The 27,474-nt window shown below is 36.9% G+C and overlaps 1 protein-coding gene across 7 annotated transcripts in view; it reads right to left on the bottom strand.

Moving 5' to 3' along the window:
* Positions 1-1,247: 1,247 nt before the first annotated feature.
* Positions 1,248-27,474, bottom strand: part of LOC126272780 (protein sidekick) — a 614,097-nt gene continuing 587,870 nt past the window's right edge. For all 7 annotated transcript variants that reach the window (XM_049975937.1, XM_049975981.1, XM_049975945.1 and 4 more), the window contains 5 exons: positions 24,806-25,084; positions 8,287-8,444; positions 7,973-8,135; positions 5,204-5,532; positions 1,248-3,051 (listed from right to left, as the gene is read on the bottom strand). In XM_049975937.1, coding sequence (XP_049831894.1) covers positions 2,809-3,051; positions 5,204-5,532; positions 7,973-8,135; positions 8,287-8,444; positions 24,806-25,084 — 1,172 coding nt within the window. In that variant the 3' untranslated portion in view covers positions 1,248-2,808. The remainder of the gene's footprint in view (positions 3,052-5,203; positions 5,533-7,972; positions 8,136-8,286; positions 8,445-24,805; positions 25,085-27,474) is intronic.

The raw sequence follows: 27,474 nt of genomic DNA, 5'->3' as shown, positions 1-27,474 counted from the left end.
GTTTGTCGCAACCTGATAGTGCCGCTCGCGGCATGGCTTGCTTTTGTGCGTGCTACCGACCCTTACAATTTAAATAAATTATATATATAAAATAAAATAAAATAAAAAAAGAGAGGAATCGTTTCATTAGTGAAACAATGGCAAGAGACTGCTATTTGTTGTTACTTACACTGCTGTTTTCTTTGATAATGATCAACAAGAACCAAATAATAGACTGCGTATGACAGAAGATGTTCTGAACGAGAGTTTAGCGAAAATTTTTCTCCAGTTGAAAATCTTTGCAGGCACCTCTTTAGTACATTACATTCAGCACAGAAATTAGAGTCATCTTAGATTTAAAAATCTAGTCAATTGCTGTGCTTCATTTCTGACTGTATCACTATTAGGCATAAGAATAATACGAATATAAACATGACATGATATGTATATTCATACTACATGTGATTCACAATTCATAAAAGTTCCTATTAGCAACCATCTCTTCTCACAGGTAGGAAAAAATTCAGAATGTAGAGTTGGCCATATTGACAAACATCCCAAACAGTCTTGCCAGTCACCATCGGATTTTCATAGTACATTGAAATGCTGCTACATTCGAAGATGAACAATACGGAATTTGTATTTACTTCGATGCATAATGTATGAAAATGCAGTGGTCGAAACTCGGGGCAGAGAAAAAAGTTCGTCTTCCACCTTTTTCTTAATTTATTTACTGACGCAGAGGATTTGGTGCCAGTATTTATCTTTGTGCCTACAAAGCATGCCTGTGTAGTGCTACATATATTCGATGGCAGAAGTTAGTTGTGGCAGTACCCACCAACACTTTTCAGAACTTCCGCTTGCTTTGCACTCGATTCTAAGCCGCAGGCGGTTTTTTGGATTACAAAAACCGGAAAAAAAGTGCAGCTTAGATTCGAGTAAATACGGTAGTGCTTATGCACATGACAAAATACGTTGCAGTACAGTAATGTTAAGAAAGCAGATAGCATTTGTTTCATAAATATAACACTAACACATTTTGAGCACAAAGAGGTGGAAACACTCACCATTTGTCTTCTTTTTGGCAGAAATTGTCTCCGATGAAAATGTGTACTTTAACACGATGCAGTGTTACTAATACTTATGTTTTGTCAGACCATTCTCTCTATGTAATCTAAATGTCACTATCATAAGTTCTAATGTTATAGCAGTTAACAGGAGACAGGAAGCGGGTGGTACGCGGTGTTCTATGAACTGGCATCAAAAACTAAAGTTCTTCAAATTTTATTTCTGATAGTTTAACAGCTCATATTATCTTCAGTCATGATGGCAAAGAACATGATACTACTCCATTCAGTTCTTCATGGGCCAGTTCTAATAATTCTTTGGTCACTCTTCAAATTTGTTATTAAATTAATCAAAGTTCAACGTAAAAGGCTGATGCTATAGTAATGACACTATACAGATGTGACAGATTCATTGGTTTTACAAAATTATATAATCTGAATGAAAAAGGTTAAGTCTTATCTCTCAGCAGTACACAATAGGTCTGCCTGTAACTGGCAGAAACACTTAAACTTGTCCATTTTTTTACTTGTTTTGCTCTAAGATGTACTAACAATGAAAAAATTCAATGTCAAGAACTATCATAAAACTTTACAGAATTTACACACATCCAGTTCTGAGCAAATAACATTCTTGGAAATACAGTGCTATACCAATTTTTACATCAGCTGAATTCTTTTGTGCACAGTTAGTAATATAACAGCAAATTATTTAAAAGATTCAGTATAATCACTCAGTTTTGTGCAGGAAATGTACAGTAACAATAATAATAATTACAATAATAAAAATTTGTAAAATGATATCACAGATTTGCTTAGCACTAGTTCTTTATCATAAATCAAATGCACTGTCACTGGGACAAAAATGTCTTAGTAAACCGTTATTCTCTGTTTATCTTGTTCTTAATTGGTCCCAATGTGAATCTCTGTAGGAAACACACTTCTTTTTCACAAAACATTTTGTTTTTAACAGCAAACATTCACGTTATTCATATAAATGTCTTTCTTGGAGCTAAACACTGTTCAAGAATAAGATCCATATAAAATTATTCTTGACAGCATTGTCAACACTGCTACTATCAACTGTACAACACTCATTCTGGCACACATTTCAATTTGAAATAAATATTCACAAACCAGACATCACATTTGTTGCTTCTTAACTCACTCAAGCACAACACAATCGTAAGTCAACACTTCAGTTTAAATACAGAGTGAAAAATAGTTGCAAAGATCTGTTAAAATAGTGGCATGAGAATGCACATGAAAGGCAGTACTTAGGCTATGCAACAGAACTCAATAAAATTAACAATGATGTTTTAATCTTTTCACCTACTGATGTGAATGTTAATAAATAAATGAAAATAATGGCTCAATCATTCAACACATCATATTCACCTAGTGATTTATAAAGGAATGAGGGAGCACTCTCGATATTAAATACAAAAAGATACCACACAATTCTGTGGTTGTATTGTGAATGATGAACACAAAAATCCTTTGGTTTCAGTTTCGTGGCACATGTAAATGGCTAGGCAAACACCTGTAAACTTATAATGCCATTGATTTCTGTATGAGAAGAAACAGACAAGTTTCTATACATATGTACAGTTTGTATGTCACGACAGATATCTTACAGCCTGTACAAATTAAAATTTGCTGTCTGTTTGCCGAGCACTGACTTAGACTGCTACTATACACTGCATCGCAGTACAACTGTTAATTCCTTCCTACTTCAGTTTCAGAAGACAATAAAGGCACTTAGTCATACGAAAGAAGAGAACCCTGGAAGTGGTGCTCGGGATCTTGCCATATTATTCATGATTATTTGTCCACCATTTAGGCTCATCACAGCACTTCCTTCTGGTTCTGAATCTGTATAACTGGAATAATTCCGAACAGGTTTCTGGCGCTTCCATGACTGGCTTAGAGAGTCATTGACATTTGCATAGTGATTTACAAATGAATGAGGATCTGATCGCTCACTCTCATTTTCACTCTCCGATCCCTGCAAAATGGAAGGAAGTTATAAAAGATGTTACTACATACAAGACAAAAGCTGTGAACATATTGAACAAATGATCCACAGTCTGTCATTAACACATTACTTGGTGAAAAAAATCTGTTTTACAGATTACAATAAAGGAAGTTTCTGGATATAAACAGTAAACTAAGTGAGGAAAGGCAACCCCTCACCTGCAGCTGACTGATTTTTGGGGCATAGAAACACAATCTATGCTGTTTGTGTTTCTTTGTGCCATGCATCAATCAGTTACAGGTTGGTGCTTGGCGTTCCTGATTCCCTAAAATTGTGAATGAAACACATAACATTATGTTTATGCTACAGCTAATATCTGATTGTAGCCATCCACAATTAAAATATTCCTACAAATACAATTCATTAATATGATTTTAATGCTTACAGAATTGCCACAAACTATTTATATTTTGGGCAACCACAGCTGTTGAAAGGCACAATGTTAGAAAGAACTCTACTGACAGCTGGTAAAATGGTTGTTTATTAAAACACTACTGGTTTTGCAGCTTAAAGCCACTTTTGATTTGCCCTGCACCAATCTACCCTGCCATCACGATGCAGGCAAATTTTAAAGAATGGAGCACATCTTCTTTACCTTTCACTCATCATAGAATTGAAGACATTCTGTGAATAGCAAATTTTGTCTAGGAGCACAGGGTAAGCCTATGATTTTTTAATGCTGTTGCATCTGATGATGCGGTTTTAAGCCACACAACCGTCTGTGTTTTAATAAACAACAATCTTATCAGCTGTTAGCAGAGTTCTTCCTAACATAATAAAAAAAAATGTATTCATAAATTTCATACTTTGTTACTGCACTATTATATTTTCCATAACATTATGAGGAGAGAGTAACTCAGTTATTTACCTTCGGGAGGTGATATTTCAAAAACTGTTGATAGACACATTTAAAGAAAGAAAAAACCCATACCTACTTTTTGGAACTGTTTGTTGCTTCCACAGGTAGAAAAGACAGATGTGGATGAAGACTGGAAAGGAAGACATGTCACTAAGGCCTGAAGTTGAAAGAGACCTATCTGCTGTGAGAGTGAGGGAGAGATTATATGAATGGAGAGGTGTAAGAGAAAGTATAGGTCAAAGGTAATAAACTGGTAAGTGCTCTGTTGGCTTCAGTCTAGGTATGATAGGAGGACAGATTGAAAGTAAAAATGGATTAACGTGAAACAAAATCTAAAGTAGAATGAATAGTGAAATTAAGAACTAGGGTATGGAGATGGGGAAAAATAAAAATGTGTGTGTGTGTGTGTGTGTGTGTGTGTGTGTGTGTGTGTGTGTGTGTGTGTGTGTGTGTGAGAGAGAGAGAGAGAGAGAGAGAGAGAGAGAGAGAGAGAGAGGAAATACTAACAGACTACTTGAAATAAGACAAATTATACAAAATTGAGTCTTTCATGACCACTTGTTGATGAATTTTCTGTTAACTTTTGTCTCTGATCTTTAGCTGAGGTTTTGAGGATGAATTTTTCATAACACCAGCCATTGATGTTGCCAAAAGTCACGAAAGAAAGAAAACTTACCACTCTCCTGAGTTATCCTTTGACCACAAACACACACACACACACACACACACACACACACACACACACACACACCAGAAGCATTTCATTACTAACTGAATTATTTGTTTTAATATTCATTTTCCCCAATCCTTCACCTCTTTTTGGTTATCCCTGATCTCCTTTTTCACTTTCCTAGTTCTTAGCTGTCCTATTCACTCTACTTCTCATTTTTATCCTTCTAATCCACATTTACTTCTCACTCTGTCCTGTAACCTCAGAACTGAGGTGGCACATAGCTTATCAGTGTACTACACTTGACATCCTTCTTACTTGTATGCCTTTTCCTCCAAATTTTTCTAACCTTACACTTCATGGCAGGTGACTCCCTCTCAATCTAGCAAATCAGTAATGAAAAAACTAACATTTCCAAAATATAAGTATAGTTTTCTTCTAACTTTATAGGGGTTTGTGAGCAGAACTTGGAATTTTTCCACTTGCAGGTAAGTAGAAGTCAGCCATTCTGCCTCCTTATAATTTTACAATTTTCACTCCTATACTACATTAACAAATAAATAACAAACAAATCAATAGAAGAAATGTGATACCTGTGAATCTGTGGAGCTTATTTCTGATGGTTTCTCAGTGACACTGCTGTCATCAGGATTTTCATCATAACCTTTAAGACTCTCTTCGTCACTGTGGTACGTAACTGATGATGGCAAGGGCCTCGGTGGTGATTTACCCAACATAGGTGGTCCAGGTGGCTGGTGAACTGATTTTCTTCCAAGGGTATTTCTTTTGGATAATGTCCCACAGCTTCCCACAGCCATGCTAGTTCCTCCACTTCTACGGGAACTGTATATTTCCATAGCAAGTTCATGGCGATCCTCTATATCCATTGCCATTGACTCTTCCAGTGTTTTCTGTGCCTCTTCTGAAAGACATTAATTTTCTATTACATTAAATGAAAATACAAAAGATAAAGTTTTCTGAAATAAATAGCTTTTTGCACATTTACATAGTGATTTTATGTTATCTCTCTCTGGTCAGTGTTCCAGATCATCCAACCATTTAAAAGGATTCTGCCACTTCCCAAAAACCTACAATATGAACCACCTGTATGATCTTCACATGCATAAAATGATGTTCAACAAAAATGACCAAGGCAAAACAACAGTTTAACAAATTATATTAGTGGAAATAAGCATGATACAAGCTACATTTAAAAATGCCAAAATACCGTAAGTTAAATAAAATTGTTTAAAGAAAATTCAAGTAACTGCATCATATTTGAACAGTGCAGAATAAAAATTTTTGTAAATAAGAGCTCCATGTCAGCAAATTACAGTCTCAAAGAGCTACTGATAAAGGGAGAGTTTCATAGACAATTTATTACAGGGTGTACACATGGACGAGAAAAAATATTCCCAGATGTTCTGCGTAAAAATACACTTTTTTCAAGGTGAAGAAACACTGTGCCCCTGGTGGAAGTAAATTTTTTCCATGTTAAATGACAATATACTTTTCCCTTGGAGCTGTAAAATTTATCAGTCCTTTGAATGATGAAGGTTTCATACACTGGCATAAAACTTCCCAGGACTTTAGGAAACAAAACCCATAACAAAAAACAATGTTTTTTAGAAGGAGCTTTGATGTGCAGCAATGTTTACACTGCACAGTTTTGTGTTATGGAAGTACAAACACAAATTCCACAAATCCAGTACAATAACTTCCACAGTACTGAAATTGGGAATGCTTTTGGCAGCCAATCATAGGTAATGTCACGTGATCTTGCCAGTCAATGATAACAGGTATTCAGAGCATAGGACACATTTGTAGTCAGCCAACACAAACAGGAAAAGTTAATGGTTTAAAATAATATGCCTACAATGTAACTACAAGAAAGTTGCACTTTCAAATATCATACTGGTCATCAAAATTTTTTTGCTGTGCAACCCCCCGCCCCTGAGGGCACGCTTACGCAGGATCCTAAGAGCACAATTGAATGTTTCTTACAAGTGTGATCATATATTTCACTGAATCGAGTATATGTTGTGTCAAGCACTTTGACTTTCCCACAGAAAAGCCAGTTATGAGTTAAATTGCTCAAGAACTCATGTTGTGTTTTTTTTTAAAGTGTAATTATACTTTTTCCATCATTAGTGTATAATTGATTATCTATGAAAGAACTAAAATAAAAATGAAAAAGTAACCTTGAAGCTTGAGCTTTCTTAGCATGGCAGAAAAATTTCAAATAATGGCAAAAATGGCTGGTCTTCTAGGCCCGAAACTTTTCTATGTGGCTAGTCCTTGCTGTTAAGTTTCAAATGAGAATCTAATGCCCTGTGGTTTAAGAAATTCATTGCACTTTCTCACATGTAACATAATTCATCTTGCATAAAAGGAAATTTACTTTGAAAGTACAGCTTCCCTAATCACCACTCACAACATTTTTCAGTGACTTGTTAGAAATGTAAATAGTTGTGATGTTACACTCATTTAAAGCTGTTTGTAATTACAAAGTATTGCATAATCATCATCCTAAAGCCTTTGACACATTTTGCCATTGGTAGACACTTGCATGTGCACTGTTCTCTGTTGTAAATGGTGCATTTACTTTGCAATAAAAGTTTTATTTTGGTGTTTTTCTCTTGCTTATGTTTTGTTGCTGGAGTATTATTCTGCAGTAGTCGGCTAAAGTAAAATTCTTTGTTAGAGTATCAGTTCTTACTAGTCAAAATTACAAAAATATAACTGAAAACCAAAACAACAAATAATTCTTGGAACTCTAAAATAATCCTGGATTTCTCATGTCTCAAAAAATTCCCGGTTGTCCCGAGGCATATACATCCTGTATACATCAATACAGTGTATATAACTACAAGAAAAATATCCAATATAAAGAATTATATAACAAGCTGGCATCCACTGATAGAAGTGCAACATATTTATTACACCCAAAAATAAAATACTTTTAAATGAGAAGAAAATTTTGCTGAATCACTTTACTAGATTTACTTACAATGAAGGCACCACTGAATGAAAGTCACAATGAATAACATTGCTTTAGTTATTACTAACATCAAAATGGAAAAACGAGAGAATTCTCAGAGTAATAAAAATTGCAAATTAAGTATTTTGAAGACTTTTGACTTGTAATCAAATCTGAAAGGGTCAACATTTGATAAGAAAATAATTACAATACATAAGATACATTGGTAACTGGATCAGTGGATATATAATAACCACCATTAATGTAAATAAGAAACTATCACTGTGCAGTCATTGTCACTGTGCTGAAGTAATGTAATTATAAAAACTTTGCCGTGTCTTTCAAACGTCTTTGATGTCACTGTGATATCATTTGTACTTACGTTTATATTTGTAGCTCTTGCTCTTAACACAAAGTACTGCTATAATAGTTATAATAATGATAATTGAGACAGCAGCAAGAGCCACCATGAACCACGTTTGTCGATAAAAGGGCTTCTGTTGCAGGTATCCATATTCCACATAAAGCTTTGATGGAGTTAAAACCTGGAACATTGTTTGAAAAGGAAAATCATTTAAGTTCATTTTCGGCATGTAAGACTATCATTATGGCACATTATTTCAACAAAATCAGCAGTTAAAAAATAAAGTACATGAAAATACCATATTTCATTTAACTCGTTTTTTCTTTACATACCACATCATTAGAATAAGCTGGATAACTAATTCCATACTTGTTATAAGCAATCAGTCTGAACTTATATGATGTTGATGGTAATAAGTTTTGATAAGATATGGTAAATTCTTGAAGTTCCCCATTTTTTGTGCGTATCACTGTCTGCCATCTTGTATCATCTGTAACATTTACAAGAAATGAACACATATCTCTAAAATATTACACAAAATCAAAACACAAAAGCAAGAAAAAGGATGTACAATAAAAATCTCACAAAAGAACCTCAAGGTACAAATAACACATCAGACAGAAGAATTTTATTACACGAAATATAACACTACGCCAATAAATCTGTCTTCTCAGATGGTAGCATTTCCAACAAAAAACATAAATGAATATGAAATATTTATTTTAGTAAAGAAAATTATATCTATATGTCAGTAATATAAAAACTTTCTAGCCCAATCTCAAAGTAGTTTTATTAACATGTGTCCACTCTCAGTGCCATACTCACCATCATCACAAATAAAATGCTTGGCTATGAACAGCATGTCAATGTGAACTATAGTGAACTGTTCACATATGTTAATAAAAATACTTCAGAATCAAGAAAGAAAATTTGTATACTGCTAGTAGTGTGGTGATTGCTACATCCCAACATGAATGCCACCATAAAACACCATACTGAGTCAGTTTCACTCAATAGGAAACTATATTTGCTAGTAAAGTGGATACTCCTGACTGCATGGCACATTACTGTTATATACCATATCAAGATATAACAAAATGGCATTTATTGGAGCGGCTCTAACGACAGTCAACTGCAGTACACAACTATTCTATACCAGACACTAAAAATGACAGATACCTCTTGATGGAAAATAAATCGCAGAAGGAGACAGATAATGACTCACCATATCCTCGAGGCATTTAGTGGTTGATAAACATATAAACAAGACTGAACACTTGAAGTGTTCCCAGTGTATTGAATGTTCTGGTTTGCAGCTGAATGACATGATATTTCGGCTGACAAACATTCCACCACCTTCAGTTGAGTGTAAAACTCACCCGGGGATGGCTGAATGGCTTGTCAGGCGAAATGTCATGGCAAGATGTCGAAGTCATCAGGCTGCAAGCTCAAAACCTCATGGAATAAGACTGAAAATGTTGCTAAGCTTTCGAATATATCTGCCATAAAAGCTTACACACACACACACACACACACACACACACACAATCTGCTTAACTACATTGTCCTGGCCAACTACAATGTGCTGTATCTGCAGCTCGACTGGAATAAGGGGATAAATCGAGTGAAGCTGGCAGGGAGAGGAAGGAGGCAGGAAGTGAGAGGGAGTGTTGAAGGGAAGAGTGGCTGATGGTTGAGAGTAAAAGGTTGTGAGCCCAGTGCTGAGTTCACTTTGGTCATTTAGTTGAGGCAGTGGGAGTTGGTTGTGTCATACAATGTGAGGCACCAGACTGTGAGAGCAAGATAGAGCAGAAGAAGAGGGAGACTGTTGAGAGGAATGTATGAGTGTAGAGTGAGAAAAGAGGAAACAGTGTGGGACTGAGGCTAGTAGAGATGGGACCAGGAAAATTGTAGGATCAAAGGTTGTGTTATTCCCATTTACAAGGGTAGTGAACGATGTGCACTTTTGCAGCTGGTTCATGGAAGTGAACAGATTGGCAGTGTATAAGGGCAAGCCATGAGAAATCTGCTTTTGGACTAGGTTCGGAGGCTTGTTTGCAAAGGCCTTAGTGCCCATCACTGCAGATGTGCTTGATAGAAACAGAAGTTTTTATGGAGCCTGCAGATACATAGGGGTCAATGTCTCAGGAGGTAGCATGCCGAGCTGAGGAGGACTATATGAAGTGAATGGGAGAGCTGTTGATGTTGAGGAGGAGTGACTTTTTACTTTTTAGGGCCTTAGTCCTGGGCTTAAATCATCATTTGGCTTCACTAGACAAGGAATTTTGGACCTTGGGTGCTTAGGAAGGTTTCCTCTAGGTGGCCATAACAAAGCTGGCATTAGAGGACTGCAAGTATGTGCCTACTGCTGTGTCGCAAATTTGTTTGTGTATCTCCACTCCGGAGGACAAACAATAATGGGTAACAGGGTTTGTATAGAATTTACAAAATGAAAATTAAGGACTTTTAAACATCTTTTTTTTTTACTGACAATAGTTGCACTCATTGCTGTAGTGACGTCAAGAAAAAAATAAATTTGCATCATGTATCATGTTTTCTGTACAGTCTGCTAGATGGGTCTCTTAATGTTTTTAAATGTTTGCATCCTCTATCATTCCAGTTCCAGGTTTAACTTGCCAGCAATGAAGCTCTCCCATCAATTGACCCAGCTCCATCCTCATTGGGTCTCGATAGCTGCTGAGAAACAATCCAGCATACACCATACTGAATTTGATGATTTAGTCCATAATTCACATCTTGCTATGAGAATTCTACATCTTTGTGTCACCTATATAATGAAAGTGCTCGCGAATTATAAGTTTTGCAATACAGTTTGTGGGCGTAGCATGCAGTTAACTGCAGCACTCAAGTAATTTACCTTTACCTCTATTACATTTATTGTTGTTTTTTTGATTGTCAAGTACCCCATCTTTCCGGTAAATTTTCACAATTTCGAGCTATCATGAATGCACACTAATCTTTTACTGTTCCAAGTCAAGTTATTCTAATCAAGTTACATTTAACATCATCTAACACATACCTTCCACATGGGCTTTTACTGCTGGTTCTTCCAACATCATATCAATGTCCTTTAAGCACAGCTTACACTTTCCTTTTTGAATGTCTTTCAATGGCACTTGCCATTCATCTTGCCATGGCCACAGTTGACTAAACACACACTTTCCAGGTATTTTAATCAAAATATTCAAAAATATATCTGTTCTGCAATGTGTTCACCAAAAATGTCTTACAAGTAGGGATGGCCAATAAATCACTCACATGTGTATTATTCAGTTAAGGTTTCTGTGCCCCTTGCCATTGCTGCGAACATATAGTATCTCCCACTAAAGGCACTGCAGAAATGAGTTAACATGCAGCAAACCGTGTTAGTTGCTAGTACTATGTGTAATTGTACCCTCACTCTATTCTACATGCCTGAGACAGGAATAGCTTTATCCCTCTCCCTACATATCACACAGCTGAGGGACCCTCCTGACTGCTATAACCTTTGACATATACATCCAGTCTTTTTTTCACCTTTTTAATTCAACAAGATAACTGATTTTTAAGTTTGAATATAACTGGCAAGACAAAAATAAGTACTTGTAATGAATGTAATAAATGGAGGACAAAACAAGCACTTGTAAGGACTTTTATTGCACAATATAAAACATATTGTACTCTTAAGAAACGTATGAACCCTAGGTAAAAAATGTAGTTATCAACTGTATTAGGGAATGATGTAGTGGTTTGGAGTCACCAGGACATCTGGAGAGTGTCTGATGGCGGCACAGCTGAGGGGATAGCAAACAAATGATTAAATTGTTTTCTTGATGCAAGCAGTGGATAGGACATGTTGATCAAGAAGAGCTGAGATACTCTTAGGAGCATAGTAACAAGCTATAATAGAGTGTCTTGCTTAAATTTAAGGATTTTGTGAGAGTAGTAATTTGGTTGAGGAGGGAGATGGACTCTGAGGAGAGGCTCTGGGATGATGTGCTTTTGATTGTCCAGCCCAGTTATTGAATCCATTACCAGCACAACATTTCAATCCCAATCTGGTTGGAGTCCAGGCAGCAACTATGCATAACAACACAGATCATAGCGTGTACAGAAAATGACTGGATTCGCCATCATAACATTGTGCACAATAATAGAAAGGACAACTAATTTGGATAGTCGAAAGTATACCAGTAATCAATCACAGAAAAGTGTGGGCACAGGTTCTGGGATGGGCCAAAGTATTGGAGTAGGCACTGAAATTCGTGTTCTCAAGTATCAGTATTATCCTACTTATACTAGATATTACTGTTTTTAAATGTGCTATCCACAAAATCAATTTTTAAATCAGATCCTTTATTTGCATGCAATCTTAGTAGACACATGAAAAATGTGGCATCATTCTTGAGATTACAGTACTAACTGAGTGTTGTGCCCAGTATTATACAGGGTGTCTGCACTACACGTATACAAAAACTTTTGTTTATATTTAAGTTTCTATTAAGGTTTATATGTTTGCTCACCAAACATTGTACACAGGAGCTCAAACATTTTAATGTATGATGGTACAGTTCAATGTCGGCACTGTTTGTAGCTTTACAGTTATCGAAATGGTGCTCCACTTCTCTTGACTCAAATCTAACATGTCTCAAACCCTTGCTCTGTAAACAATGTCTGTGATAAACCCCCAGTGGAGTCAGATTGGGAGTCCAAGGGGGCCAGGCAATGGAAACCGCCCTTCCCTTCCAATCAAACACTTATGGAATGTCTCATGAGGAAATGTGATAACATCTCCTTGCTGGAATATGATATCAGAAGACATCTGTGGCACTGCATAGTTCACCAACATGTGAAGACAGGTGTGCCCTGTAACTGGCACACATGCACCATTGAACTCAGTGCAGATTACATCTTGGAGAGTGTCTCGGTCAATTTCATATTTACCCAACAACATTAAGTGTCAAGTTCTTTCATTATATGCATTATATGGATTTGTTTGTGTATACATGTAGCCCATACACCCTGTACATCCATTTATTCTTCAGTATTAGAAAGAGGTTAACCCATGTAGTTCTTATTTATTTTAACAATGTAGGAAAAGACAGATTGCTACTTACTGTAAAGGAGACACATCAAGTTGCTGACAGACACAATTCAAAGACACTCACATATATATTTTGGCCACAGCCTTCGTAAGTAAAAGAGGGACACACACACACACACACACACACACACACACACACACACACACACACACACACACACAAACATGCACCTTCACACACACAACTGCCATCTCAGGCCAGAATGCAACTTCATGTGGGATGCAAGCAGCAATCTGGAGGGGCCAGGAAGAGGAAGGAGAATTATACCAGTCTCAACCTATACTGCCAATGCTGTCCCCACACCCAACTGTTTCAACCAACTCTGTCCTATCATCTCCTTCCCATTATCAACTCCCATCCTGTTTATTTGCAGCTCTCTACCAACACATCCACCTGTTTTTCCCTGCTCCACTCCTTTTTTGTCCCCATCTCCCTGCCCTACAACCTCCTAACACTGCACCAGTTGGCAGTCTAGTCCATGCACAATCCACTAGACAGTGTTCATCACTCTCCCCACACATACAGTACATCCCTTCCCATTCCCCTTCTCCAGCCACTCCAGATTGGTGCTTGCATCCCACGTGATGTTGCATTCCAGCCCGAGGTGCTGGAGATAACGGTCATGTGTGCATGAGCTGTGCTTGCTTGCTTGTGTGTGTGTGTGTGTGTGTGTGTGTGTGTGTGTCCCTCTTTTACTGATGAAGGCTGTGGCCGAAAGCTATATGAGTGTCTTTTAACTGTGCCTGTCTGCAAATTGATGAGTCTTCTTTACGGTAAGTAGTAACCTTGTCTTTTCCAACATCGTTGATGTTCCTCACTGGAGTTTCCTCTGTTTGATTTTATTTATTATAAACATGTGGCTCCTTGGTCAGCAATAGACTCAAATCTGAATACAAATATTACTTTTTATCATGGGGGAATGATCTGAAAAAAATCTGAGACTAAATTCAGAGAGAGAAACATGAGAGGAAGAATATAAAGGGGAAAAAATGTTTATATTAAATCTGATAAAAATGTTGCAAGATGAAATTATCTGCGTACATTCAACATCAAAGATTTACAGCAACATACAATTATTTTCATCAATGAACTAGAACACCTAAAAATTTGGAAAAATAACCTGTCAACTACCAAAAAGGAATTATTCATCCAGAGACATCATCAACACAAAACAACTCAGATTAACATCAATTTTCATGAGAAAAAATGACAGTAGCCTAAGATATATGGGAGAAATGGGCAGGTTAAAGAGAATGAACAGTCATTGAGAGTCTCAGCTTCTCATGAATAACTCTCCAGTTCCAATAATAGATAATTAATTTTGTAAACTGTTCTAACACATTGTCCACTTTCCCTGGTATTCTCAGCATACTAATTGGTAAGTGAATGCTCTCATTTGCCTTATCCTCATATTTAAAATTCATATATAGATTTTGGACTAGAGAGTATATAGATAATGATCATCTTCCATCATATAATTTCTGCACAATTATTGGAATCAATTTTGGAAAAAAGAACCGTAATTTGTACAAATCTAATTGCAGGTTCACATTGGTCTTTATGTATAGGTTTACATGCAAAGACATACATTAACACTTACATGAAATTTCTACATGTTTACTATTATGTGCTAGGAGGAACTACATCATGTGGCAATACTAAAAGTGATTCTTTATTAGCAAACAAAGCTCAGTTTTTGGAAAAGATTTCAAGTAAGGCACTATACTATTTGTTCTCAGTTAAGAAACATCTTGAAACTTACAAGTAGCCCAATCTTCCATGGCTGTTGGAAAAGAAAATATATTGTATAAGTAAATAAACACTGAGGCTGCTGTTAATTCTAAAATTATTATTTTTAAAAATGTTACAACAGCACAGGCCAGATGAAAGGGCAATGGCTTTTGTAAACCAATGAAAGAATAGTATCAAGACAAAAATACACAACTCTATCAAAAAGTTTTAAATTAATTGTTAATATGCATAAAATTAAATAACACAAACAATGTTAACAAGATTTTGGGCCAATTGCTTTGTCATCTTCAGTGTTTTAAATAGCCAGTTACTTCGTTTAATTGAATCTGTACATGGTTTAAGTAGTGATATTATTTACTTTCACACCACTTTACTGTAAATGAAACACAATGATAATATTTTCTATCTTGTGTTTCTCTCAAAATAGTGCAATATTGACAAACAGATCAAAACTGAAAGTAATCCGAGAAGGAATTGATTACAATATCTGCATATAATCTTCATTAATTTAAGAAAGCAATGAAGAAATAAATTACAGTTACAGTGAATTAAAGTAAACAATATAACTTATGAGTCCAGAAACAAACTTTACATAGGACATAACACATTTTTCAGCTGCAAAATCATTCTAATGAATCAAACATATTAACTTCCCATCATGTTATTCACTGCTTCCTGTGCACTTTAGCTTTCTCGATTCAGCATCCTTAACAAAATATCTATAAATTCAATTCTACTTTGTGTCCAAATATGAAATGCAGCTCATTATCAAGTTTGAATCATGTTTTCCTACAATCATGTTTAAATCATCATTAATAAAATGTAAAAATGAAAATAAGAATACAAAATAGGATGCACCAGACTCTCATGAATAGAACAAAATAGCTCAAAGGATCCTTGCAGAAGCAAAACAAACAATATTTCTAGCTAAAAATAAAAGGTACCTATGGTGATGAATATGAACGTGATCATGATCTAGGAAACCATTCAGAAGGTAGAAAAAGTGAACTCCACTTGAGAGAACTTCAAAGGAGAAGAACAGGAAATGGAACAGAACAGAATAACATCAGAGACTTCAATCAAACCCTCAAGTCAAAGCTCCAAGGCTGTTCAGCACCAAACTCGTGCTTTAAGCATGATCTCAGGAAATTAATCTGAACAACAAACATAATTGTGACCATGCAGCCAAATATTCCAAACCACTTACAAAGAAGAGGGATGGGACAATGGGCTCATCTAGTTGTGCAGGATACTTCCCACTCAGCATTTGGTAAACTAGTCTCCATACCAGATAAAGACAAACAAAAAATGCCTAAAAGATAATACAACATCTGGCAAAGACTAAATCATTGCAGAGATTCTTAGATAGGCTGGTGACAAAGTACTAGCACAGCCAAAAACTCTTTCAACAGATTTGGCACACAGAGAAGACTCCAGATACTTGGAGAAATGCAGTTATTCACCTGTTGCACAAGAAAGATGACAAAAGAAATGTCAACAGCTACAGAGGCATACCACTTTTTTCAGTCACATACAAGATATTCTCCACAGCATTACAGAATAGAATACAAAGTATTGAGAAAATTGATAATTTTGTTTCCCTCTCTGTTGCATGAATATACAATTTTCACTACAGTGGTTACCAGTTTCGTACTGACACACCTATTCTTAAACCACACCTTGCTATTAACTTAATTAGCCATAAAAATGGTGCCAAAAGGCATGAATAGCCTTTTACAGAATGTCAAACTGTGAGCAACAAGAACTCCCATTGATAAGATAGCTTTTCTTATGTGTCTACCATTATACCTGAACCTACATCGTTCAATGAGAGTACTTGTTACTCACAGTTTGAAGTTTTAAACAGAAGCTATTCGTGCTTTTTGGCACCATTCTGTATGACTACTTATGGTTAATAACAAGGTGTGAAGTTTGAGAATGATTGTGTCAGCCTGAAACCGGTACACAGCAAAAATTGTATATTGATGCAGCTGAGATGGACAAAAGAAAAGAAATTATTAAATTTCCTCAGTATCATACAGTTGTGTGCCTACCATTCTGAAGCAACATGCCTTGAATAAGCACGAACAAAGAGAGAGTCACACAGATAGATCAGCAACTAGGAGAGGATAAGCAGAATTCAGGAAAGGATGGTCACGTGCATAACACTTCTTCACTATTAATGCCTTAAACAAAACCAAAATGCCAACAGGGAAAAAAGAGGTGATCGCAAAATATGTTGATTTTAAGAAGACTGCAGAGACTTGGACACACTCATAAGTAATGGAGGCATTTGGAATAGACACAACAGTACTTATATAACAATCGTTAACAAACACACAAATTTGAACTATTTGCAAGCAAAATAAGAATAAGACTAGGAGATGCCATCTCACTAATTCTGTTTAATTGTACCCAGGAGAAGGTAATCCAAAAATCGGAGATAGAAATGAGCCAACAAAGTATCCATGATGGAAAGATATTAGGCGGTCAACAGATTGATCTTAACTCAAATGTCTTGCTTTTGCAAATGATCTAGCATTTTTCACACAAAACTTTGACGCTTCAATAAAAAAAAAGAGTTAAGTCTCAAAGAAAAAGCACAGAACTTTCACTCAAAACTTCAGAGGGTACATCAATGTAAGTGCAAAATATGACAATATTATGAAAAGGATAGTTGCTACTCACCATATAGAGGAGATGCTGAGTAGCAGATAGGCAAAGGCATGAATTCTATATGGTTTGTCAGCTATGAAGGGATGCAGGGGGGGGGGGGGGGGGGAGAGGGGAGGTTTGGAGGTTGTTGTAGAGGTGGTGGATAGTGGTAGCCCAAGGTGGAAATAGGAAGTGACTTAATATCGTGGAGATTTTTTTCTGGCGGGCAAGTGTTTCAGTGTGTGACGTGAGATCCAGAAATTTGGGATTGCACAGTAGGAGAATTTTATGGATGGAGAGGAGGTATTGGAAGGAGGTCTGGGCCTGACTGACATGGCTTTGTAGGACTATGTTGGTGAGGGTTAAGGGCTGGTCGAATATCAACAGAAGGAGATCACTGCGGAAGAAGGGCTTGCAGCCAGGACTAACCTTACAAGCTAACCTTACACCCGCAGAGACAGCCACAATCCACCACCTAAAAACTGATCCTACTAGCTCACAAAGGCTCCACCACTGTTGTTTTGAACCGCAAGGATTATCTGGCAGAACAACTCCGCCAGTTGTCAGATTCATCCACCTACAAATTATGCCACAGTGACCCCATTCCAGAAATCCAGCCTGTCCTCAAATCCTTAGGCCTATCCCAGAACCTTCCCTCTGACTCCATCTCTCTCCTCACCCCCGTCACTCCTTGCACTCATATTTCTATATGCTTCTGAAACTGCAAAAACCCAATATGCCTTATTTTGTCCAGTTACTGTGCCCTCACTGAAAGAATCTCTGCTTTTGTTGACCAACACTTTCAGACTATTACTTCAGCCTATTACCCACAACTTGCCCTCCTATATAAAAGATACCAACTATATCTTCCACCAACTCTCCAGAGTTCAGGCCTTCCATATTGAACACTACCTTTCCCATTTCCCAATGCCCGATGGATTCCAAACCTACAACCTCCTTCCTAGTTGCCATGACCAACAGTATCATCACCAAAAATTACTTCTGCCCTGAAGGTGTCACCTGCAAGCAAATCTGGAGTATGACTATAGGCACTCACATGGCACCATCCTATGCCAACCTATTCATGGACCATCTAGAGAAAAACTTTCTAACCATCCAGAATCCCAAACCCTTCACCTGGTTCAGATTCATTGACATCTTTGTGATCTGGATTGAGGGTGACAACACCCTATCCTCATTCCTCCCAAACCTCAACATCTTCTTCCCCGTTTGCTTTAACTGGTCCTCCTCAACCCAACAAGCCACCTTCCTTGTTATTGACCTCCACCTCTGTCTATATCAAACCTACCAACCACAAGCAATACCTCAACTTTGACAGCTACCATCCATTCCATACCATAAAGTCCGTTCCATACAGCCTAGCCATCCCTGACTGTCATATCTGTAGTGACGAGCAGTCCTCGAAAAATACCACAAGCCTCACTGAGGCCTCCACAGACCATAATTACGTTTCTAAAATTGTGCCTTATCTCTCCAGTCACCCCATCACCTTCCAAAATCCTGCTGCTTGGCCACAATGGAGGATTGCCCTCATAACTTAGCCTTTATGTTTCTATCATGATCTTCAAGGGATCATCTAAGAATTGGAATTGGACAGGGATTTTGAACAGCTACCTATGCCTGAGTTAACTTCCTGTGCCTGTGTAGTGTTCTCTCTCTTTGGATAACACGGTATGCCAAGAGATTGGAGAAATACAGAACTTCTCAAAACATAAAGTATGTTATACACTTTGGGATGAAACATTTCCCCAGGCTTCCAAGATCACCATGAAAAAAATGTACTTTGTACCTGATGGAAACATGTGAACATGTAGGCTTCCACTGTTTGTGTCAATCTCACCACAAGCAGATTGGAGGCAACAACAATTATTTCACTAGTTATGAGTCATATCAAAGCAACAGAAGTGAAGTTGTTCTGTTATTGTCTAAAAAAGAAATTGGTAAATAAAAAAAGATGTCTGTTAACAGTTGGACAAAGAAAAAAGTCTGCGAGAAAGCCATCACAGGACTCCTTAAATATACTTTGATTGAAATTCTGTTGAGAAAATGCCAAAAGGAAGACCTTATGATGGTTGTAGAAGCAGGTCTTCAAGAGTCTAAAAGCTATAGATGCCAGCTGGCAACAAACATATGAAGAGAACTGCTGATTGACAAAGATTTATGATAAGAGATTCATCCAGCTTGCTAGGCTGTAGAGATTATGGTGATGATTGCAAGATGATAATGTGAGAACTACTGGTAATGGATCTTGCAACATCTTTTAATTCTACACAATCAGTTCTTCAGAGTAATTCAAGCATCAGTATTGTACATGCTTTGCATTGTCCAACATTGTGAAGCAATTATAACAGGATGTATAAACAGACAGGGGGGAAAAATCCAGGTTTTTCCCCAGATCTCCCAGTTAAAAATACACTTTCTCCTGGGTGAAAATACACTTTTTCCATGTTAAGTGACAGTATACGTTCCCGCTGAACCGTAAAACTTATAAATCCTTTGAATGGTTAAGTTTTTATAAACTGGCATAGAACTTCACGGAGTTTTACAAAATGAACCCCAGAAAAAAAATAAAAAAATGTGTTTTGGAAAGATCCAACATGGAAGTTGCACATTTTCATATTACAAAATTATATAGTCGAATTCCACCAAACACTGAATGTTAGTTTCTGAAGTATTAAAATCAAGATTGGGATGTGCTTTTGAAAGCCAATTATAGCTCGTGTCACATGATTCTGCCAGCCTATGGTAGATATTTGTCATGTTTACATGGGGCTTCCAAAACCAGATTTTGTAAACCGATTTTCCAATACTGCTTCTGGGTGGTCATGTAAACATTTCAAAATTGATTCTAAAAAACCACTTCTGGTTGCCAGTTTTCAAATTCTGCGAACAATTTTTGCTCCCTTGCAAATTCTGTAGGTATCAAAACGTGCTTGGGCTGTAAGGTTTCTTTAAAAATTTTTGGCTAACACTGATGGAGTGGCTTTTTTAAAGCAGTTTTCAAAATTTTAGTTTCGTCTTTTGGAAGGTGTGTCACAAGTAAACATAGTGACTCAGAGCATAGGATATATGATGTAGTCAGCCTATACCAACATCACTGTCAAGTAGCAAAAGCACACAAATAGGAAAAGTTTAATAGTTTAAATTAATGTACATAGAGTAGCTACAAGGAAAGCTAAGCTTTCACATATAATATCTGTCATTTTTGCTTGTGTTACACTTTGATACATCACACAAATGTGAAAGTAAAATTTTAAGCAATGCCATAAATGTCTGGTCTTCTGGGCTCAAAATTCTTCTAAGTGGCTGGCCCTCCCAGTGTTAAGCTTTAAATAAAAATCAAACACTCTGTGATTTACGAAATTCAAAGCAGTTCACATGTGCAACATAATTCACATTGCGTAAAATAAAATATACTTTGAAAGTAACACTTTCAAAACACCAATTGTTATATTTTTCCGCGACCTGTTACAACTCATTTCAGCAGTTGTCAGAGAGCACCAGAAAATGGTGTTACCGTGCATGTGCAGCTACAATGATGTAGGTAGCCCATATGTTCATACGTATAAAGCATTAACAAATTTCACATTGCGTCATAAATGAAACAGGACATCAGAGGATACTCCAAGAGCATTAGAATTTCGTAAACCACACTAAAATGCATGATTCAGCTTAAAGAGCACATTTATATGTCCAAATTCACACAGAAGTAGGTCCCAAACTGATACTAAACTTTTCAGTGTGGCTTTCCAGATGAAAATCATCTTGGAGTATCAGTACTGTTATTATCTCATGTTTAGTTCTTCATTATGGCATAATACCATATGTCCCAGATGATAAAAGCGTGCACTTGAAATCGCACAAACTGTTGACACTAGTCAATACTGTTTCAAATAAATTGGCTGCCTCTATGGAAAAGATTAATTAAAGCCATTTTTTTAGCAAATAAACAAAAATAACTTCACTGTTCTGCAAGGCAATTAATGCCTGACTGCCAAAAACATGGAAATAAAATGAAATCAGAAAACTGAAACTAACGACATATTTTAGCCTTCTATAATTATATGAATGTATTTTAATTCACTTTATAGCTCCTGGACACAGAAATATATTTTGTTTTCATTTGATTTGAAAGCTGTAAACGAAGAGGAAACAGCAAAACCACCAGGGTTCACGGGGAGATTACTCCTCACTCTATTACAACTCAGACTGCTTTGCGATGTGCAAATCTGGCAGCTTGGACACACCAGAAAATTTTTTTTGGTTAACATCTGGCTGCTTGTTGCTATTGCTCATACAGCTAAGAACCACACTTCAAGCAGCCAGATGCAGGAGAAAGTGCTGCTCATATGCATAAGCCCACTGGTAACTGCTTAAATGAACCTAATGTAAACAGTTGTGACGTCACGCTCATTGGAAGCAGTTTGTTGTTATGAAGTATTATATAGTCTTCGTCCTAAAGCCTTTTACACATTTTGCTGTTAGCAGACATTTGTGTGTGTGCTGTGTTTTGTTGTTATAAATAGTGCATTTCCTTTGCAACTTAAGTTTTATTCCCTCCCCCCCCCCCCCTCCATTTATGTTTTATTGCTGCAGCATTATTTACAGTAGTGGGCTAAAGTAAAATTCTTTGTCAGAGTAGCAGTTATGACCAGTCAAAACTACAAAAATTTAACTGAAAACAAAAACAATGAAAATTCCCGGAATTATAAAAGATTCCCAAGTTTTTCCCAGTTTTCTCCCGAATAAAAAATTTCTAGGGTTTTTCCCAGATTTCTCAGTTGTCCTGGGGTGTATACACCCTGTATAATGATTGGCTGGGAAGATCAGGTTGCCTGACCCCACCTCTCACAATTATTTATCCTTTAATGTTTGTGAATTATGGAGGCTTACTTATTTATGAATTACAGTAATTGTGAGAAAATCCCATCTATGCATAAAGAGGAGCACTTTCTGCTAAGGGCACAGTTCATTTCTGGTGCTTTTCTATATGTGTGCAATAAACATGCTTAAGGTGCACAGTGTCAGTTCTTGTCGGTGACCTCATTCTACCTAAATAATTCGCAATTCCATATTCTACATAATACAGTTTGGTAGATATTCTAGTTAATTCAGACATTGGCACAATTGTGGATCAAATAAAGCTTCACAAAACTACAGAAAGAAGCAGTGTTGAATGTCAAATCCGGCCAGCAGGAGATAGCATAAAAAAAAAAAAATTCAGCTGTTGACATTAATCTCTACAACGTCTGCCTCCGCAGTGCAGCAGTAGCGTTACCGCCTACCACACAAGGGGGCCCTGGTTCAATTCCCGGTAGGGGACTGGGTGTTTGTCCTTCATCATCATTTCATCATCTCTGAGATGCAAGTCACCGAAGTGGTGTCAACTAAAAAGACTTGCACTAGGTGGCCAAACTCCATACGGTCATTTCATTTCATCTCTACAATGCAGATCGCCAGTGAGGAGCAGAGCAGGAATGCCATATTTATGCTGCAGTTATCAGACAACATCTAACATTCTCAATAACACAGATAAAACCAGTTACCTCACCAATTCGATCATCACACAGGAAAACGGATATTTAGAGAATAGATGAAAACACACCAGTATATTTTATTGAGGATGCTCTAAGTATATTGTTCACTACTCTGCTGTCCTAATCATTTAATCTCAAATTCATCAACATGCAAGCTGTTAAAGTGGGATGCAATAGAAAGAACTGCACCAGGTGGCCGAACAACCAAGTTGGGGTCTCCCAGCAAATAATGCAATTCCCATTATCTCATTTCACTACCGTAAAATCAGAAAAAGTGTGTTTGACAGCTACTACACTGCAAGCCGTCAAATGACGAGGCAATTCTATGCACATCAGGCAACTGCACATGGATATAGCCAACCCTGGACCAAAGCACCACCTTCATTCTACATCACCATTCAGAACTTCAATCCACACAACCAGTCGCAAAATAGGGAAAAGCAAATGAGGCAACCACCTATGGAGATGAAGCCCCTCCCTCCCACACTGAAAGCAAATATCATCCATTGTCAGCAGTTGCCAAGATGTAGACTATAACACTGACAACATAATTTATGACTGTCCCGGGAAGGCACTAGATGACTATGGGGCACAATTTTTTGTGATATTGGATGCTTGTCAGTGCTAGCTGCAGAAAATTAAGTTTCGAGGTTCAAAGGACGTTGTGTTGAAGGTTGTAAACGAAAAATGCATCCATCCAACAGGAATTCGTGTGGCAAGAATAACCAATGATACTGCATAATGTATATCACAGTCTTTTGTTTTCTTATTTCACCAGACTGCAGCCATAATGTTAGCCACAGACGGAATCTTTTGCAGGCATGAAAATCAGTTATGGATCATGATAGATAGGAGCTCCAGACTGACAAAACTATTCTAACAAGATCACTGGGTGATTGTTTATTTCTGAAGACACACTTGTTCCAACATCATCAAGATGTGTTCTAGTCAACAGTGAGGACACTCAGTTTAACACTAAAGATATAGTCAAGTGCAAAAAAAAAAATACTAAGCCTCAACATAGAAATCCATATCGCAGCAATGATCATAACTATCACCAATAGACAAGAAGAGTGCTGAGTCATTAATTGCTACGAACAGCCACAGCCCACTGATAGGGATATGTGTTTAGGGGCAGTGAACTGGCTTAGGAAGATCAGGTCAGTGCCACTGATGGAGAATAAAGCTACTAACATATGGACCTGGGATGTCCAGGATAAGTACCATGAATATCATAACACTAAACTAAGACCTGTAAGTTCAAATTATGGGTTTTGAAGCCTTTGCAGTAGATTGTATTGTTTCTCACACATCTCCAGTGATACTGAAGATAACGATTCTGTCTTGATAGAAAAAAAGTGAAGAGAGGTTGTCTGTGTCCTTTACGTGAAGCCTTATCACAGATCAGAGGCACAACTGGTATATGGGATTGGAAAATTCTGGAACTTAACTGTATTTTGGATTCTATGTGACTATATTACTTTCATACCCAAATTTATACCTGAGACACCATCACATATCATGATACCAGAACAACATAATTTCTTTTTATTCATCTGAATTGGAACCTATTAAGCTCTCTTACTGACCAGTGACACTGGTATGTAATTCAGAAATATGAAAGATGATTTCAGAGATGCAATCAGTTTCAATGTATAATGAAGAACAATAATAACACAAGTTATGTGGAGCACTTTTCTGAAAACTGAACTGATCTTGATGAACTCACCAGTCTTTATGTGCTATGAAGAAAAATGTAGAAATATTTGTTACCAACTAACCTTTGCGTCGGCACTGTATGTAATATCCCAAAATTGGTCCTTTGCCAGACTGCCCATTTGTCCAGTGCATGTCAACACTATATGCTGTTTTGCTCATAACTAGATCTTTTGGTTTAGATGGAGACCCTTCCTGTGGTCCTGTAGTGATGTTGGCTGTAGTGGCAGGCCCATAATCTATGGTCTGTGCTCGTACTGAGAATATATAGGTTACTTCCTCTTCCAATGTCTGGATTTGGAGTGATGTTCCAGAAACTTTCTGCTTGACTTGTTTACTAAAAGCTGCACCAAAAAAATAATTTTTCATTCAAATAAATTGTAGCAACTTTATAAAAATGAGAAACAAAATGATATTCTACAAACTTTTATGCCACCAATCAAATTACACAACTAGCAAGTAATAAACAATTACAGTAGAGTCCCAATAATCCTAACTAACTGGGACCGGACCTTGTTCGGATTACCGATTTGTTCGGATTCGCTGGAATCACGGTAACGAGTTTATAGAATGAAGTATAACAAGCAGACAAGTAGGTATACCACGGTAACATAATGGGGACAAGTGTGGGAACAATGGCTCACTCTCACTCCCTGCCCTGCCTGCTGATTTGACGTTTATGAGACAATGGCTCAACTATCAGTCATGTAACAGACTGTCTTCATTATGCCAAAAAACAATGACTGAGTTTTTGTCATCTAAAAGGTAGGGATAAAATTTCCACTGTATTTTAGTAAGTTTGACAGCTTTTCTTTCATTGTTATGCATTGTTTAAACCTAATGTTTTCTTGCCAATTTTTCTAATACATGTTTACTGTACTATGTAAATTAAAATAGTGTGCATGTACAGCAGTTTACCGCACAGTTTTCCATACTTAAACTAACATTTTTCATGTTTGGATTAACAGAACGCTCAGATTACCATGGTTCGGATTAGTGGGACTCTGCTGTACTATCAATGGCATGAATTAATATAAACATCTTCTTTTGTTATTTCTTTTTCAGCCATGTAGGTACTCTTGTTGTAATCATCATCATCATTATGTACTCAACTATAAAAAGACAAATAAATTGTCAAACATTGTTACCAAAAATCTTGAAAAGTTCTTGCTGATTTATTTCACATTTTTACGCAACACTCTAATAAACAGTTAGATGGACATGGGCTACATATTTTTTAATGAACAATGAACAGATTTTCTCTTAAAATTGACTGTGAAAAAGAAAATGCTGTGCTGTGAAAAATGTGTGGTTTTGTTTTCTTTCTCACAGTCAGATTTAACTACAATAAGCCATTTCAACTATTAGATAAATTGTTTCTCCTGCATATGTTCTTTTGCCTTAAATATTACAAAAAATAGTATACATAGCAATGTGCTGTTTTGTTTTCTTTCTTGCAGTTGGTTTTAAGGGAATACAGGAAACTTGTACTTAAGGCTTATTGGCTATGATTAGAACACTGCTAATGAATCTGAATCATCTGAAACTTTGTAATCCTTTGTGTTCATACATTAAAACTATGTTAAATACTCTCACTGAAGCTACTATCCTCATAGATCCAGCTGCTGCAGACACAAATGAATCCAACTGGTTTTCCAATTCAATTTAAGTGACTTCAATTCCCAAACAAGGTTTCATTTTCAATAACATTTTAACAAGGCTCAAGGACAGAGAGAGGGCATGATGAGATGTACAGAGAAGGGGAAGGATGATATGGACATAGAGAGGGGGAAGCAGGATATGGACAGAGAGTTGGGGAGAGTGAATGGGCAGAGTGTGTGTATGTGTGTGTGTGTGTGTGTGTGTGTGTGTAAGAGAGAGAGGGGGGGGGGGGGGCATATGACAGACAGAGAGGAGGGACAGGGGGAGGAGGAGATGGACAGAGATAGGGGGGAGAAAGAGATTACAACGTATTCCCACACATATTTAGCAACTGAGAAGCATTGCCAGGTTCGCAAGTTGTTAATCTGTAATAATGGCAATATAGCTGTTAGGAGTACTCTAAAAGTGAGATGTCCATCATCTTACTACAAGTCTCACTACGCAGAATAATTGTGGCATCTGCTAACAGTCAAGTGAATTCCCTTCTAGCTTGATGGTTACCAGTTATCCATTCCTGTCATTGTAGCAGCTAAAAGTGAGAGCAGAAAGGAAAATGTAATTGGTAACCATAACAGATCTGATCCTGTTAATTCAATGTACTGACTTCATGTGTGCCTAGCACATAAACCTGTGTTATAAAATGTCACTGAACCTGTTACTATGTTCAAGTACCCCATATTCTTCTTAGTGGCACACAAGAAAAAGAATGACAGTGAACTTTTCAAATTAATTAATATTACACCGAAAAAAAAGTAATGGATACGTGCAATATGAAAGGAACTTTGTCCTTCAGATTTTTTCTATTGAAGTTTGTTTATGATCTGATGAAGCAAAAATGTGATGTCACAAATCAATAAAATAAGGTACATATTGTTTACTCAACACCCAAGATTTTGCTCAATTTATTGAGACAAATAGCACAGCATTACACTCAACTGCACTTAACATTGACCATTTCTTGAATTAAATTGTGTAAGAATATTTTGTGTCAGTGTAAATCTGATTTACTATCAATTTCAAGACAATACACTGCAACTGTGTACAACACCTGCACAGTATGGCAACACATACT

Source organism: Schistocerca gregaria, chromosome 1 (assembly GCF_023897955.1).
Source record: "Schistocerca gregaria isolate iqSchGreg1 chromosome 1, iqSchGreg1.2, whole genome shotgun sequence".
In the NCBI taxonomy this organism is placed as follows: Eukaryota; Metazoa; Arthropoda; class Insecta; order Orthoptera; family Acrididae; genus Schistocerca; species Schistocerca gregaria.
Note: the sequence above shows the minus strand (reverse complement) of the source record. Positions and strands in the feature narration are given on the sequence as shown.